General features: G+C 39.9%; 1 protein-coding gene across 4 annotated transcripts in view; it reads left to right on the forward strand.

Annotated features, from left to right (window-relative positions):
• The first annotated feature begins 586 nt into the window (after nucleotides 1-586).
• The window catches only part of FNDC1 (fibronectin type III domain containing 1), a 108,909-nt gene continuing 91,817 nt past the window's right edge, over nucleotides 587-17,678 (forward strand). For all 4 annotated transcript variants that reach the window (XM_072643828.1, XM_072643829.1, XM_072643830.1 and 1 more), the window contains exon 1: nucleotides 587-913. In XM_072643828.1, coding sequence (XP_072499929.1) covers nucleotides 823-913 — 91 coding nt within the window. In that variant the 5' untranslated portion in view covers nucleotides 587-822. The remainder of the gene's footprint in view (nucleotides 914-17,678) is intronic.

Below are 17,678 nucleotides of genomic sequence, written 5' to 3' on the forward strand. Positions count from 1 at the left end.
AGTACCTGTAACACTATAAAAATGAGAGCAGTTGGAAGAATCAAGATCAAATAAGTCTATTCCTTAGGCAGACTTATAGGCAGGGCCGTTTAAAATCAGCATATGATACCAAGAAAAAAGATGGTCAGGCATAACAAAATGCATAAGGAAAAACAAATGATTGACTCAGTTATGCGTAGCAAGGATGGGACAAGCCACAAAACGGAGAGAGATCTGGAAACGGATGTTAAGCATTTTGGATAAGGTTCATTTCTGTATTATGTGGAGGTATTTATTTAAGAGGACAAAGTGGATTCCTTGGTTTGGAAGTTAAAAGGCTTTTTTAGAGCCAAAGAACAAGGGAGGCTAGAGGAGGGAAGGAATTTCCTTGGCTCGTTCCCTTTACTCATAAATCATTACCTCTGCAGAAACACCAACCCAGGTTTCAAACCACGTCGCTCAGTCACCCTCCACCCACTTGGTCTCTCCCTTGCTCCGCCTTTCTGGGCACCCCATCCCTCAGTGCCCCCTGCGCTGTCCGCGCGACCCGGTAGGGGGAGGCAGAGGGACACATAGAAAGAGCATCAACCCCGGCAAAAGCCTCCTCAGTGATGAAGCGCGGTGCTGGGGTGTGAAGGACGCACGGACAGCACAGGCGGGCGCTGCTCACTGCTCCTGGGAGGGTGCAGCTGGGTGGGAGCTGGGAGCTGGGTTGCATTACAGCTAGCACTTTTGGGGACTGCCCGGGGACCTGTCCTTGGGAGTCCTCTTCCTGCCCTCCTGTCTGGGGTCCCACAGAAGCAACGAGTCACTCTGCAAGGGCTGGTAATAACCCCGGGCTCCATGACTCTCACGGGAGGCGCATCCCGGCTCCCGGGGCTCCCGTTGCTCTTCCTGGCCGCGCTAGTCTACTTCGCCTCCGCGGAAGCACCAGGTACAGTTCCCCAGTTCCAGGGGAGCAGGTTGTCCTTTCCTTACTCTTGTCCCCTGACACGTCTTCCTTTCCATTCTTCTTTTCCATCTCTCCTTCTCCCACCGCTGCATGCCACCGTTCTGTCGCTTCGTGGAGGGGCCGGTTCCAGCCCCACTGTGCTTGACAGTGTGTCACTAACCTGTGCGTCCTCACTCACTCCAGCCAGGAAAAGGGGTGGCAGATGGAGAGGGTGGCTGGTCGGTGCATCTTCTCAGGACGGTAGCCGGACATGGCTTGGTCGCCACCAGAGTCCCCCCTGACTCAGGATTCACTTTGACCCGGAATCCTCGGAGATAGTTCCCCAGGGACTGCTGGAAGGGGAGGCGCACTTTGCGCGTGGGATTCGCGCCTTTGCGCGCGGAACCCCAGGAGGACTTGGGTGTCCTATCCTATATTTTAACATTCTCTCTTCTCTGCTTCACCTGTTAGCAAGGATGGCGACAGCTGCGGGAAGAGAAGGGGAAAGGGGAGGCGGAATTTTCTTAGAGAAACTTCGACGGAAAAGCTGGGGGCTCCTACGGGACCATCCTAAATCTGAGTTTGAGAAGGAGCAAAACTTGTTCTCGGGGTAGCCCGTGTCAGGCTTCAGGCACTCTTGCACTGAGCAGCCAACCACTGTGACTTTGCGTGGGAAGTTTCTAATCAGGATAAAGAGTTGTTGTGGAATCCCCCCCCTCAACTCCCCTCCCCACACTCCTTTGTGGGAAATGAGGTGGGAAAGAAAGGGGAAGGGAATTGATGTTGGGGGATGGGGGGAAGGAGGGATTGGGGCAGAAAGGAAAAACTTCTCTCCTGAGGGCTTTTCTGAAAGTAGAGGCTTTAAACAGAGATGGATGCTGTGGGTGCTGAAATGTTGGAAAGGCAGTTAAAAAATGTCAATGCTTCTGTAAGTTTCTGGGAGGGAAAAAAACCCCACATTTCTCAGAGGCTAGAAGTCATGCCTGTCGTGGTTTGTTTCCTTCATCCTAAAGCATTTGGTGGCTTCTGTTCCCACCTCCTTTCTTGCAGGCCTTTTCGCTTTTTGAAAATGTGTGGGTTTTATTTATGTCATCAGTTTGTAGGAGTCCAAAAAACTGAAATATTTGTTGATAGGAGTCACTCTCAGGCAGGAGAAGAAAGCCCATTTTGATCAGGGGTTCTTGTTTGATGATATGTAGTACAAATCCTTTGCTTTCTGATTGTCATTAAAATGCCAAAGTGCTATAATAGAGGGGAAAACCCCTCCAGGGAATGGGAGTGGGGTTGGGTTCTTTGCCTTGTCGACTTTTTTTCTCGATGGCATAATCACAGGAGTGTATAGATCATTAGAGTTGAAAGGTCAACTTAGAATTCATCTCGTAAAAGTTTAAAGCTTTGCTAAATAAGTCTCAAAGTGTAGTATTCAAACACATCCTTTAGAGAGTTTAGGAAATTTTTTTTTAAAAAGATCATGTACTCAAAAAAAATTTTTTTGAATCCTCCCTGAATCTGAACCTGAATAGGAATTCCTACCCACATTAGCTATATATGGGTACCTACACATATGTATATATTCATATATTTAACCACAATAACTTTGAATTAATGAAAGTTTATTGTTCCAGAAAGTTGACTATATTGGACTTTTTGCTAAAATGCCTTTATTACTGCTATACCTTTCAAGCATCTGAGTCAGGTAACAGTATTGGAATTTGGAAGCCATGTCAGGAATTTGGGAACCAGGGTTTGTTTCTAGTAGTCTACTGACTTCCATCATATTTCCTCCTCCTTTTCCTACTCCTTTTCTTTCCATAAATCACAGCAAAGCTGTGGAATGCTAAAGCTGGGATATTTTCTGGCATTCCACTTCACAGTGTTGACATGGGTTTATAATTAAATGATCTCCAGCCAAGAAGTGGACAACATAGGACAAACATACTTTGACTGACAATCAAGCTTAAATTAAATAATGCTACAAAACAGAAAAAAGTCCACAGAAACGTGCAGAGCATGCCATATAACTATGGAAGAAATGACAGGATATGCAATTTATTTCATCTGCTATTGAGGGACAGTTTCCTGTTTATACTCCATTATTAAAAAGTTAAAGTATCATCCTTCACAGGACTTAGATGTTTCATCTATACATCATAAAAGGAAGTGGAGTGGGGATTTGACAAATGGGTGCTTAATTTGATTAGTTTAGATAGTCAAGTGGTATAAGCCAAGCCAAAAAAGAAATTACCCCCCCCACCCCCGCCCCCTGCCACCCCACATTCTCAGGTCTGAATCTGTTGTATCTATGGTCCATTTGATGCTTGCAGATGTAGCTGTAGTTTGACGGCGACAGAGGATCACAATTCTAAAGATGAATTTCAGGGCAAAGTGAAGTTTGTAAATTACTAAAGCCTTGAACAGATTTTTAAAGTCCTTACTTTCTACTAACTTTATCTTCTTTGTTTTGTTAAAATGTTTTTACTAAGTCAAGAGCAAACTTTTTAAAGGTGAGAAATATTATAGATTTAGAGTTGAAAAGGTCATCAGAGTTATCTAAAGTCTTCATTTTATAGTTGAGGAAACTGAGACCCAGAGAGAAGTGATTTGTTCAAAGCCACATAGGTAGTAGAATCTGGATTTAAATCCTAATGTATCCAATGCGGTCTTACTGAACCACAAATTCAGATGACTAGATTCTTTTTCTGCTTTTTCTGTGGTCTTTATAAACAGAAAATCTGATCTTTTCTTCCCAAGGGCAGAATGGGTGGTACTATTCCAGAACAGATGAGAAAGAAGTGGTATTCTGTTATTTGGCAGCTAGATGGCGTAGTGGGTAGAGCACTGCAGACTGAAATCAGCAAGACTTCAAACCCAGTTCAAACTCAGCCTTAGATATTAGCTATATGAGCCTGGACAAATCCCTTAACCCTGTTCACCTCAGTTTCCCCATCTGTCAAATGAGCTGAAGAAGGAATTGGCAAGCCATTCCTTCAGTATCTTTGCCAAGAAAACCCCGAACGGGGTCATGAAGAGTCAGACACTACTAAAATTACTAAACAACAACAACAATTTTGTTTGTTTACTTTGCTGGGTCCCTGTCCTTTTCGTGTTTTATGACATAGAAAGACAGGTCTTGTATATCAGTGTGACAGATGGCTACTTTTTGGATGGAATTCAAAGACGACAAGGAAGGCACTTTTTATTCTAAAATATATTTGGAACTCTATGGCCATACATTGTCTAAAATTCTACCAAGAGATTAATTTCTTTGGAATTAACCAGTCCTTAGCCCAGTTTGTACTGTGCATATGCAGATACCAAGAGGAAACAAGTTAGAGGATAGTCAGCCTTAGAATCAGGAAGACCTGGGTTCCGGTCCTGCCTCTGATACATATTGTCTCTCCAAGTCACTTACCTCTTAATGCCCTATGACAATTCTCTTAAGACTCTAAGTTGAAGAATAGGTACTAACTTGTGTTGGTACCAGAGGTTCCCTATGTCAATGAGATTATATGTTCAAAAAAGAAAGTAAAAAAATGTAGATGCTACTTGGAGGGTGGAACATTTTAAGATGTTATCAGTCATTAAGACCTTACTCTAATTTGTCAATCTAATTGCTTTTTGTAATTAGACATATAAGTTGGGATTACAGCCCTAATGGGAGTGTGGAAATGGGAGTGTGGAGGGAGAAATAATTAAGGAGCATGGGTTTTGGTTAAGGGGCACTGGACTAGGTAAGGACTCTGACAGATGCTTAAGATATGTAGCATAAAGGAACAAGGCCCTTGTTGTACGATAGATTGGAATCCTGGCACTGGGGGGAAGCAGAATAATCAAAGTGGGAGGATATCCAAGACAAACTTTGTATGATCTGAAGTTTTACATAGGGAAGGAAGGCTCTGTGATTGAATCAGCCCAAAGAAACAATGGCAGAGAGTAGAAAGGGCTGCTACAATGTTGTCTCTCACTGAGAAGTTCCATGAACCTTTCTTCTTTCCATCGAACCTTGTAAGAGGTTTCTTATGAAGGGAAACAGAAGAGAGACCATGAAATCATGAGGTCTAGGGCTGAAAGGGATCTAAGAGGTGTTTTAGTTCAATTCTCTCATTGCACAGATGTGGAAACTGAGGCTTAGGGAGAAATGATTTGTTCAAGATTATATAAGTTGTAAGTAGCAAGAAGCAGTATTCAGACTCAGACCTTCTGACTCAAAGTCAGTGTGCTTTCCACCACACTGGGCTCTCATCTCCTTTATTTACTATCTGATGATGTCAAAATTTTGCTGTTGATATGATTATGGTTATATTTTTCATGTGATCAAGTAGGAGACTGTTCTCATTTATTCATGATTCTCAATATTGCTGCTCATATAATTTTCACTACTGAAAATCTACTTCTCTAGAGGTTGTCACTCTCAAGGAACTTGTATTCCTTATATTCCATTTGGAATGACATGTACATATTTATACATAAATATGACTAGGCTTTAAATGCTTAAAACTACATGAAAATCTTTGTAGAATTATATAGGGAAAAGATACAAGTTGGTTAGGGAGGGAGGGCATGAGCAGTTGTGGGGATTACAGGCCAAAGTACAAGAAGGCCCAAGTATCCCCTATACCTACTTTCATATGGGTAAGGCTTTACATAAGAGGGCACCTTACACCACCCCTATGGACAACTTAGACCTTGGTATCCTTTATATAACATCAGCCCCTGCTGTCTTTCAGTCTTGCAGAGGGGATTATCTCCCCTCACCAAGAGCTGTGTACATACTATGCTGATTTAATGATAACTGTGAACCAGATGACATTGTAAAAGGTGTATTCCCTGACTGATAAGAACTGGAGAAATTTAAATCTTGAGACTAAAAATAAAAATTAAAAAAAAAAACAACCTTTCAGCATTTGTTGATAGGGAAGGTAGGACAGTTCTCTCTTCATTCCGTCAACAATTCAGGATTTCTTGGATGGTATTCCTTAGTCATGTCTTACTCTTCATGGCCACATTTGGGGTTTTCTTGGCAAAGATACTGGAGTCATTTGCCATTTCCTTCTCCAGGTCATTTTACAGATGAGGAAACTGAGGTTAACAAGGTTAAGTGACTTGCTTCGTGTCACATAGCTAGTGTCTGAAGCCAGATTTGAATTCAGAAAGATGAGTCTTCCTTACTCCAAGCCTGATGTTCCATCCAGAAGTAGATAGAATCTTGGCTCTGGAGTAAGAAGGAGTTAAGTTCAAACCTGGCCTCAGACACTTACTAGCTGTGTTACCCTGGCAAGCCATTTAACCCTGTCTCCTACTTACTGCCTATCATCTTGGACAGGTCACTGAACCTCTCTGGGACTGTTTCATGAAAGTGTAAAGTGATAGGGTTGTGCAAAATAAATGGGAGAGTGGTGGGTAAAAAATGAAATCACTGAGGAAACAGAGATTAGATCATCTCTGAGCATATGGATTTATTAAGCAATGCATGGCAATTGCCCAACAAACCAGGATCAGACCTCCTCAACTTAGGCCCGGACTCGAAATACAGGGGGAGACAGACTTTTATACGTTAAAAACAATTAAATAAAGTCAATTAATTAAAAGGAAACAACACAACATTAGGTAATCTGATTTCTAATTGGATGAAAGATTAGGGACTTTCCAAGTTGGGAAGTAACAGTTACAATTCCCTGAATTCAGAAGAGGTGTCCCATTCCTTCCAAGTGTCTGTAAACAATCAAAGGAACATGGAAACAATATTTGATTGATCAGTATGGGGCCAGTTTTCAGATAAGACATGGGTTTCTTGAGGTGTATAATTGTGACAAAAATTCTTGCATCAAACTTTAGATCTGATTGAGTTTCTGGTCAGCATAACCTAGATCTTTAGGTAAGAGATTCTAAGCAGCAGGTAGAATGGTCCAGCTTCTCAGCCACACAGGGCAGGGTTCAAATAATGCAGTAAGGTTTTCTCCCAGTTCCCACAATTGAATGAAATTTTCTCACAGGACAGAATTTGGACTAGACCCATAACTGAATAGAAAGGGACCTGAGCTAGCTCCAGAATTGAGTCACGAGATGGAGACAGTGTGGTTCAGTCAATTCCCAAATTAACTACTTGCTCTCTTAATCCCCTCAATTTCCTCAGGAGATTGATCCTTTCTAGTTCTGAATTCATGATCCTATGACCATAATTCATTGGTCACACTGCCACTGCATTGACATCAAACATTATGGAGTACCTGTTCCACAACAAGATGTGGTCTTTACCCTTTAAGGACTTATGAACAAGTTATTGAGGCAGATATAGCACCCACCTCACAGGGTCCTTGTGAGGATCAAATGATATCACATGTGTACAGTGCTTTGTGAACCTTAAAGCCCTACATAAATTCCAAACCCCACCCCCCACCCCCATCATCTAACAATGATGGCCAATCATCTTTTTTCTTTTTCAGCACGTTCCTTCCCTTCCTCCTGGAAGTTTTATTCCAGTAGTCGTTATCATGGATCTGAATTAATTTATGTTGTGCTCCATGGAGAATGGGACCACAGGAAGGATGTCTACTAAAAGCAAAAACAAAAACCGCTTCACACAGCTAAGAGTTTTCAAGAATTGTTCTTAGAATTTTCTTTTTCTCAAGAAATGCTTTTCATTCCATGAGAGAGGGAAGGTTCCCTTTCCTCCTTCCTCCCCCTCCAAGAAACCCAAGTAAAATTGCAGTTCCTAAATCCTTTAGTCATCAGAGGGCGCTCCTGGCATGCCAGTGGCATAGCAATTCACTCATACACATTCTTTTCCTGCATATGAAGGAATCCATACATCATCCCAACAAGAGGAATCAGCAGCAGTAACTGTGGTTTGTTGCTGGGCTGTGCGCAAGTTATTACATATTCATGTCTAATTCCTGTTGACACTTTAATTTGGTTTAGGGTCAAGAATTTTTTTCTATGATTTCTGCTTTGTAGTGCTGACAATTCTGGAGGTCTGGGTGAATTATGTAACAAAGAAAAAAATTAGGGTCAACTTTCATTTACCTAGAAGTAAACTCTCTAATATGCAGCTGCTTCTTTAGCTTCACCCCCCTTCCCTCTTTCATTAGTTGCAGGAAATTTCATCACAGAATAAGTCAAGAAGGAAACATTCTCTTAATTAGCCAATTTGGCCACTCATTAGTAGGTTACAGAGTAGTTTGAAGACCTCTACCCCATCTTCACCCCCACCATATGCAGAAAAGATTTGAAATTTTTTTGGTTCTAAGTGTAGACAGTAAGGCACAGCAGAAGATGATAAATAGGAAAGAAAAGAAAAAGGAAGAGGAAAAATAAAGGGTGTTTGAAGAGAGAGGAAGAAGGAGCTCTGATTCCATGCCAATAGATCTGGTTCTGAGTCCCTACTCAAACCTACAATTCCTGTAGTAACATTAAAAGAGTATAACACTTTTGTTAAACAAATAGATCAAAAGATAAAGTGTATCCCATCATGAAAAGGCAGATAAATGATCTTTCAAATGTCAACCACGTCAGACATAGGATGTTCTTCCAAAACAGATACAGTCACTCAATAAGTATTTATTAATACTTACTGTGTGCCAGGCATTGTGCTACATTCTGGGGATACAAAGAAAGACCTTTCTTCAAGGAGCTCTAAGGAGCTCACATTCTAATGGGGAGACAACATTTGAACAATTATGTACAGACAAGCTGTACATGTGTATACATATATGTACATATATACACACAAAGGGTTATTGTTAAGTCAATATAAATCATTTTTCAGTTGTGTCTAGCTCTCCGTAACCCCAATTGGGGTTTTCTTGGCAGAGTACAATAGTGGTTCTTTTCTAGCCCATTTTATAGGTGATGAACTGAGGCAAGCAGGGTTAAGTGACTCACCCAGGGTCACACAGCTAGTGAGTATCAGGCCATATTTGAGTTCTTGAAGATGAGTCTTCTTGATTCCAAGTCCAGTGCTCTATCCACTGTGCTACCTAGCTGCCCCATGTACACAGGATAAAGAGGAAATAATCATCAGAGGAAAATTTTTAGAATTAAGAGAGGTTAAGAAAGGCTTCCTGTAGAAAGTAGGATTTTAGTTGGAACTTGAAGGAAGCTAGGGAAGCCAGGTGGTGGAGACAAGGAAGGAGAGTATTTCAGGCATGAGTGATGATGGGTGAAAATTCCAGGAGCTGATTAATAAGTACCTTGTTTGAAGAACATCAAGGAGGCGAGTAGTGTTCCTCAGATTCCAAATCTAGATTTCTTCCCACTACACCATGCTGATTATCAGTTCATTATCTGGTTATTTGGGTCATGTAATAGTTAGATATGATAGGATACTATTTAGTCATGGTTCATAATTTACAATAATTTAATATTACTCCCCTTTACTCCCCATTCCAGCTAAATAAGGCTACTAGATGTTCCCCAGATGCTTCATTCCACTTTCTGTCTCTGAACCTGTACCCAGTATCTTCCCTTGCCTCTAATGCATTCCCTTCTCTGCCCCTTACAATCCCTAACTTCAAGATTCATCCTTTATACTACCTCCTACTGCAGGAGTCCTTAACCTAGGGTCCGTGAACTTATATTTTGATCATTTTATTTCAGTATAATTTGTTTCTTTTGTAAGTCAAAGTACTTTATTTTGTTTATTTAAAAACATTATTCTGAGAAAGGGTTCGTAGGCTTCCCCAGACGGCCAAAGGGATCCCGGACACTCTAAAAAGTTAAGAATCTCTGTTTTAAGGTTAGTTTCCTATCTACAAAAGACTTCTTCCTTCCTCACCCTCTAGTTCCAAAGGCTTCTTTTACGGTAAAGCAAATTCTGTGAATCTGTGATTTCTCGTCACACACTAAGATATTGGCCCCATAAACCTGGAGCTGCAACTAACTACTATGTTAGGGGAGGAGAAGAAAAAAACACCACCGTGTTTAGCTAAGGACTGTGATATAAATTATAAAACCCTTTGTTTTCCTCTTAGTTGAGAGGGATACTAAGCTAATTTGGGGTGAAAGGTATACCTTTCTAAGATGACTAACTGCCATTGAAATTTTCTCTGGGAATCCCTATTCCCAAAATGCTGGGCTTCTAGGTTCCATGTTAAAATGCTGGGATATAGTAAGAAAAATGTTTCCTTATTTATTCAAGTTTGAAAACAACTTTCATTTCCTCTAAACACCTGTGACCTTGTCAATAATGCTTTTCCTGAACATTGCACATCTCCCTTTCCACACAGGAAATGGAAAACTGAAGTTCTTCTTTCACATGGAAGTAGTCTGTTAATATAATTATGGATCAGTTTAGCTTCAAAGAATGCTTTGAAGAATAGTTTTATTTCTGTAGTTTGTGAAGACACCTGTGGATCAGATGTGTTGAGGGTGAGAGAGAAAGGGACTTTTAAATAAATATTCTTCTTTCTACCTTTCCTAGTGTATGTAACTGGTCCTATTGCAAAATCCCACACACAGGCTACGTTAGCATTTTGCTGAAGCATCTTGTTACATGATGCCACTTGGCAGGGGGTGGCTCCAAATTCATGCAAGATGGCAAGCAGAGATAGGAGACTCCCTTAAAGCAAAGGATCCAGACAGACCCAAGGTGGAGGGGCATATTGGCAGATAATACTAGTGATTCCATCACTATCTTTGTCTTTATTTCTTCAGAAGGAAGAAGGCCAGAAGGAATTTGTTAATTTTTTAAAGGCACACCCACTGACACAGCAATCATCCCTTTATGAAATAATGTAAGGCATTAGATCACTAAACAATAACCTTTGTTAAAATATTATAATAAAAATGCACTATTGTACGGCAGCACAACTAACAAAACTTGCTGAATAATGATATATGTTGAGATTAATATTAGTGTATAAAAGAGGATAGCAATTCATCAGTCTTTTCCTCTAAGCTTTCATCAGGATATTTTGTCAACAAGTATTTATTAAGTAATGGGCAGGTGGATGGTATAGTAGATAGAGTACTGGGCCTGGAGCCTTCCCGAGTTCAAATCTGGCCTCAGACACTTACTAACTGTGTGACCCTGGGCAAGTCACTTAACCCTGATTGCCTCAATTTCCTCATCTGTCAAATGAGCTGGAGAAGGAAATGACAAACCTCTCCAATATCTTTGCCAAGAAAACCCCAAAAAGGGTCACAAAGAGTTGAACACAACAGAACAACAACAATTTATTAAACAACTACTGTGTACCAGGCATCTTACTAAGCATTGGAAATACAAAGAAAGTCAATAGAACGGTCCTTGCTCTCAGGGATCTCACAGTCTAACTGTCCATTCAATCTTATTTACTTCTCCTTTCACAGATATCTTCTGTTAGTGTACATTCCTTTCTATTGGTTCTGATTTTATACCTTACATTATTTCATAAAGGTGTGTTTGAATTCCTTTGCATTCCTCATGCTTTCTATCTTAATGGCATTACTGTATTCTACTTCAATTAATGTAGCACAATTTAGAGCAAATGAGATAATGTTTGTGAAGGTTTGTTTTTTTTTTTTTAACAACCCTCAAAGTGCTATATATAAATGTGAACTGTCATTCTTCTTAGTTAACTATTCCTTGCAGGATAATTAAGTGATAGTTTTGTCTTTAGGAACCAAAAGACCAATAATGAGAATTTGGTGGCAGTTTTACAGCTCTAAGAGACTTTAAAAGACATCTGAGACTTGCAAAATCAAGCATGAAATAGGAGTCTCCTGGTGCTTACGTTAGTCCTAATGAATAAAAAAGCAGGTTAGATGCTAAATTAATTATTTTTATCATTAATTGTTCTTACCAGTCCAGAAGTGATACTTTAAGGAATTATTCATATGGTAATTTTGACCTAATTATTCCCAAATCATCATAGAACTTTAGTAGTGGATTGTAAGCTTAGTAGGAATCATCTGTGACCTCCTACTCCCAATCTAATGTAATCTTTTGTGTCATGGAGAGGCATAGTTTACATGGATAGAGGGAGATGATAGACCCACTCTCTTTTGCCATGGTCATACTACATCCAAAGTATTGCATTCAATTCTGGGCACTACATTTTATTTATTTATTTATTTTAAATTTTAAAAATTATTTTGTTTTCAGTGTTCTACAATCACTTCCATATATTCTAGATTTTTTCCCCTCCCTCCTCTTCCTTCCCCCTTACCTCCCCACTCCCTCCTTGAGAAGGCATACAATTTTATATAGGTTCAACACATACATTTCTATTAAATACATTTTCACCTTAGTCATGTTGCATAGAGGAATTAAAATGAATGGGAGGAATCATAAAACAAAACATAATACAAAAGAAAATGATCTGCTTCATTCTGCAATCCAATTCCATAGTTCTTTCTCTGGATGTGGAAGGCATTTTGCCTCGAGTCCATTGGGAATTTTTTAAGTCTTTGCATTGCAATGAAGTACTAAGTCTACCAGAAAAATTCCTCACACACTGTGGTTGTTGCTGTGTACAAAGTTCTCCTGGTTCTGCTCCTTTTACTCAGCATCAGTTCATATAAGTCTTTCCAGGTCTCTCTGAAGTCTTCCTGTTCATCATTTCTTAGAGCACAATAGTATTTCATTACATTCATATACCACAGTTTATTCAATTATTCCCCAGTTGATGGGCATCCCTTGATTTCCAGTTTTTGGCCACCACAAAGAGACCTGCTATAAATATTTTTGTACAAGTGGGACCCTTCCCCATTTTTATGATCTCTTGGGGATACAGTCCTAGAAGTGGTATTGCTGGGTCAAAAGGTATGCACATTTTTGTAGCCCTGTGGGCATAGCTCCAAATTGGGCGCTACATTTTAGGAATGTTGTTGATAAGGTGGAGATTACCTAGGTCTTCCAAAGAAAGGCAAACAGGATAGTGAAGGGTCTTGAGTCTGTGTAATATAAGAATAAAGTGAAGAAACAGGAGATGTTTAGCACAGAGAAAAGTAGACTTGGGGTGCACTACAGTTGCCTTCAAAAGTTTGAAGATGGATTAGATTGTTCTGCTTGAAACTAGAGAGCAGAAATGGGGACAATGGCTGGATGTTGTAGAGATGAAAGTGAAATAGACTACCTTGGGAGGTCATAGGTTGTCTTTTATTGGAAATTTTCTTGCAAAACTTAGACAATTGTTGGGTATGTTGTAGAGAAGTTTCTTTTTTCAGATATGGATTGGACTATATGGTCACTGAAATCCTTTTTAACCCTGAAGTTCTCTTATTGCTAGCACTGAAGTATAAACATATGCCTCATTGAATTCCGCATTACTTTTTTTCTGGCCACCAGTGAATATACTACAAAAGTTCAGGCAATCAACATATGAGTGACCCATAGTTTGACCTGCCTGAGATTTTTTATCTAGCTACAATACCTAAATATAGAAAAACATCATATGCGATGTATAGAGGGTTATTCTTAATAACCAATGCACATGTGATGCTTTACAGATATTATCCTACTTGATCCTTTACAAATATTATCTCTTTGATCTTTCACAATCCTGTGAAGTAGGTGCTATTATTATCTGAACTTTTTGGATAAGGAACCTGAGGCTAAGAGTCTAAGTGACTTGTCTAGGGCCCGAAGGCTGCTACTAAGTGTCTGAGATAGGATTTGAACTCAGGGCTTTATGATTCCATGTCCAGCACTCTATTTGCTGGGGTTAGGAAGATCTGCATTTAGTTTTGCCTTTGACACATACAAGCAGTATGACCCTGGATCTGACATTTCTGGTGAGGAAGTCTATTGGCACACCTGCTTGGTTTGGAAAGCCACGGATGCATTCTCTTGACTTAAATTTTGCCACCATAGTAAAGGGGGCTATATTAATAAGTCACATTTTGTTTCTTTATTCATTTAATTACATTCTTCTTTAAGAGGTTATTTTTTCATGTCTGTTCTGCATTGATAAGTGTTTTCCTCTGATATTTTCAAAGAATGGTTTCCCAGTCCATTCTCCATGCTTCTCTGTGTTGCAGTCTGTTTCCCATCATGCTTCATATAGTGTTGGATCTATTCCTGTTGCAAAGTATTTGCTTGACCTCCCTTTCTTCTGGTTACTATTTGTCAAAGAACTTTCCTAGTAAGACAAGTGCTAACTTAGGGAATGGTAATGCTCATTCGGGTGCTCAGCATAGCTAGACAATGACTGTAACATTTCAAGAAAGAATGAATATTTCAAAGAGATTATTGGCTGGTTTGTTAAGTCATTTACAGTAGGCTGGATTTTAAGCCAGACCAACAACAGTAGTGCTTTTAAGAAACTATTTCTCAATTATAGAATGAATGTAAGGAATGTTAAGAAAGTCCCACAAAAAAAAACAGAAAGAAACCCACTTCAGGCTTGCTATCTGATACCACAGAGAAGGAGGCACGATCCTTGCATATTCTTCTTACTTTCCCCTTAAATTGTATTCTTTGGTGGAATTCCTTTAGTTTGATTTTCCCAAATTGTTCTTGAGAGACTAGTTGTTTAGCTTTTTAGTTGAAGAGTGTGGTTTTTGATGCATTACATTTTGTTTTGGCTGATCCTAGTACAAAGTGGCAAACTGTGAGAGACCAAAAAACCTCAGGGATGAGGGACAGAGGGAGGCTGTCCATCCTTGATATGGGCTACTTTTGATCATGGCATGCCTGTTCTTTCTACCTTTAACTTTTCTCCTACCCCCTTACTGGACTATCTCCTTCCCTCCCTCCCTGCTTTGGGTCCATATCTGTAATTTTTCTCAGTGGAGGCTTTGAACTTTCTACCTAATTTGCACCTACCTTTTGTGTCATCAAAATCTTTAAGATGTGCCTGAGTGAGACCTGGATCCCCCCTGGATCCCCCTGGCTTTCCTCTGGCTATGAATATGTAAGTAGCTTAATTGTGTGGTATTAGAATATTAGCTCTTTAAGGCAAGAGACTGGTTTTGTTTTTGTACTTCCAGCACCTAGCATTTAATAAATGTTTGCTGACTTACTGACTGATTGATATAACCCAAGTGAATCTCAAAAGAGGTGAATTTTCTGAGTGATAGCCATAAAGGAAAAGTTTGAAGATGGCATTGAGGAGCAAAGAGTATTTTGATTTCCCTACTGAGACCTGTGAAGTGGGAAGCTGTGAAGGAAAGTGCAACTAATACTGGTAAAGAATGACCAGAGATTCAGTGTCATCATGGGGAGCCACGTCTCAGTGAGCGCCAGAAGCCTTCTAGGGGCAAGAGAAGACGTTTGTTAATTTCAGAGTGGGCATTCTAGAGGACACAATGGCAGGAATGGATAGATCCACTGGAAGAATAGGGTTAGAGTGTATGGGAATGAGAGAGCACAGAGCTAGAGTTAAGCTAGGGGATTTTGTTGGCAGTTAACAGCTCAGTATCACCAAGGTCAAGAGAATAAGAGGGGACAGGAATTGACTAACTGAGTTTGGGAAATAAATGTAGCAGCTCTTGGCACAGCCATGAAGTGTTTGATCTTGTACAGCTGTTGTTGCTGTGTCCCTGGGACATACCTAGCCTCATAGGCAAGCACAAATAGGACTTGATAAGTAAATAGTCTGAAGATCTTTGCTTCAGAAATCAAAATTCCCAACTACTTCATTTTTAACCTGCTCTTTTATTTTTTAAAGAGAGAGGGAGAGGGAGGGAAGGGAAGAGAGAGAAAAATAGAGAGGGAGGAAGAGAGGGAGAGAGAAAGAGAAGAGAGAAAGAGAGAGAGAACATATGGTGAAATAAAGGGGGACTTCTAGGAACCTAGTAAGGCATCAGAAGGTGCTGCTGTGACCTGTGATGGGGTGGGGTGGGTGCAGCTTGATGATTCTAGTGACAAGAAGGTGAAATGATCAAAGAACACTTACTATTTTACTTCTTCTGTGGAGATCTCTGAGTCTCTCCCAAGAGCTGCAATTGACTGGGACCTGAACAAAGAGCTTTAAATCCTTAACCCAATAGACCAGCTGGGGTTTGGGTTGTTATTGTTTAAAATCAATTTTAATCTTTTATTACTTTGTGATGTACTTCCTTAAATCACCAGCTCCTTTGACCTCTCCTTTACACTTAATTATTTCCTAATATGTAGCAATCATTTGAGCCCCTTTACCAGACTATAGATTTCTAGAAAGTGAAAAAGCTATCACTTTTCATGTTCATATCCTCAACAGGTAGTACAATGGTTTATATATAATCAATGCTTAACAAATGTTTAGGTAGCTAGGTGTCATAGTGGATAGAGCACTGGGACTGAAGTCAGGAAGACTTGAATTGTGGTGACCCTGGGCAAGTCACTTAAAACTGTTTGCCTCAGTTCTTCATCTGTAAATGAGCAGGAGAAGGAGATGGCTAATCAGTCCAGTATGTTTGCCAAGAAAACCTCAAATGGGATCACAAAGAGTCAGATATGACCGAAAAACAACTAAACAGCAACAATGATCAAATGTCCAATGTCAAGATTACTGGATGGGTTGAAGAGAAGAATGTTAGGGTTTTTTTTAAAACACCTGTGAAATAGCCTCCTAATTTTTTCCTGAATGTTTCAAATGGTGACTCTAGTTTAATTTGGCACAAGCTATTGAAATGTTACACTATAGTTGGGGATAGAATGTAGAACTTGGCCAATAAAATTACAACTCAAAATATCTCAAGGTTAGAACTTATCAGCAGGTGTCTTAATGGGATGGCTAATTCACCTGGTTAAGGAGGGGATGACATCTAGGAGAGTACAGTCAATAACTAGGATATGAAGATTTAGATTTCACTCATCTACTTAGTGATAGTCTGAGGATCTTTACTTCAGAAATCAAAATTCTCAGATATTTCAGTTTTAGACTGTAAGACACACACACACATACACACACAGACAGAACATGGTGAAATAAACATGATGAGATGATGGAAGGGGAATAGTGCGATATAAAAAGTGTGCCAGTAAATGGATATTTCTTCTCTCCCCATTCCTGTCAGGGGAAAAAAGAAAAAAATCCACCCCAACAAGTCAGAAGTAATCTTGAACATATCCAACATGCTATCCAACATATCCAATATACTATGTACAAATTCGACCAATGGCAAGGTGGCTGAATCAAACATCGTTTCTTAAGCTGTGCTTCAAAGAACCCTGCAATATCCCTTTTTTAAAAAATAAGTTTTATTATTATCTTTTGCTTTTTACCTCTTCATAGTTTTCTCCAGTATCTCTCCTAGAGAACCTTCTCATATAGCAAATAATATTTTTTAAAGTGTTTAATTTTAATGAACCTTATGTTTTAATAAATATTAAGTATAATAATTTTAGAAGGCTACTGCAGAGGTTCTGCCAAAGTTTTATTTAAACTGAAGGGCTCTTATCATTGGAAAAGTTTGAAGACCACTGGACCAGAAAATATGGGTCAAAGTATCTACTAATATTTTGAAAGGTGTGTGTGTGTGCTTTCATCCTTTGTTGCTGAAGAAGACCATGCTATCAGAGAAATGATGACGACTTGCACTTGACTTTGTTTTGAGTGAGGGAGGGCTGTGCAGGTCACCAGCCTCACTTCTCCTCCAGAGCCATCTGAATCCAGTGACCAGATATTCCTCTGAATGACTAGAGATGACCCAGGATGAAGCAATTAGGGTTAAGTGACTTGCCCAAGGTCACACAGCTAGTGAGTGTCAAGTATCTGAGGTGAGATTTGAACTCAGTTCCTCTTGACTCCTGTACTGGTGCCTTATCCACTGCACCACCTAGCTGCCCATCTTGAAAGAGAAGTAGGAAGGAAAGAATTATCATTTCCTTTCTTTCATCCTACAGACCCCTAATCTGTAGTTT

The sequence above is a fragment of the Notamacropus eugenii genome, chromosome 2 (genome assembly GCF_028372415.1).
Source record: "Notamacropus eugenii isolate mMacEug1 chromosome 2, mMacEug1.pri_v2, whole genome shotgun sequence".
Taxonomy (NCBI): domain Eukaryota; kingdom Metazoa; phylum Chordata; class Mammalia; order Diprotodontia; family Macropodidae; genus Notamacropus; species Notamacropus eugenii.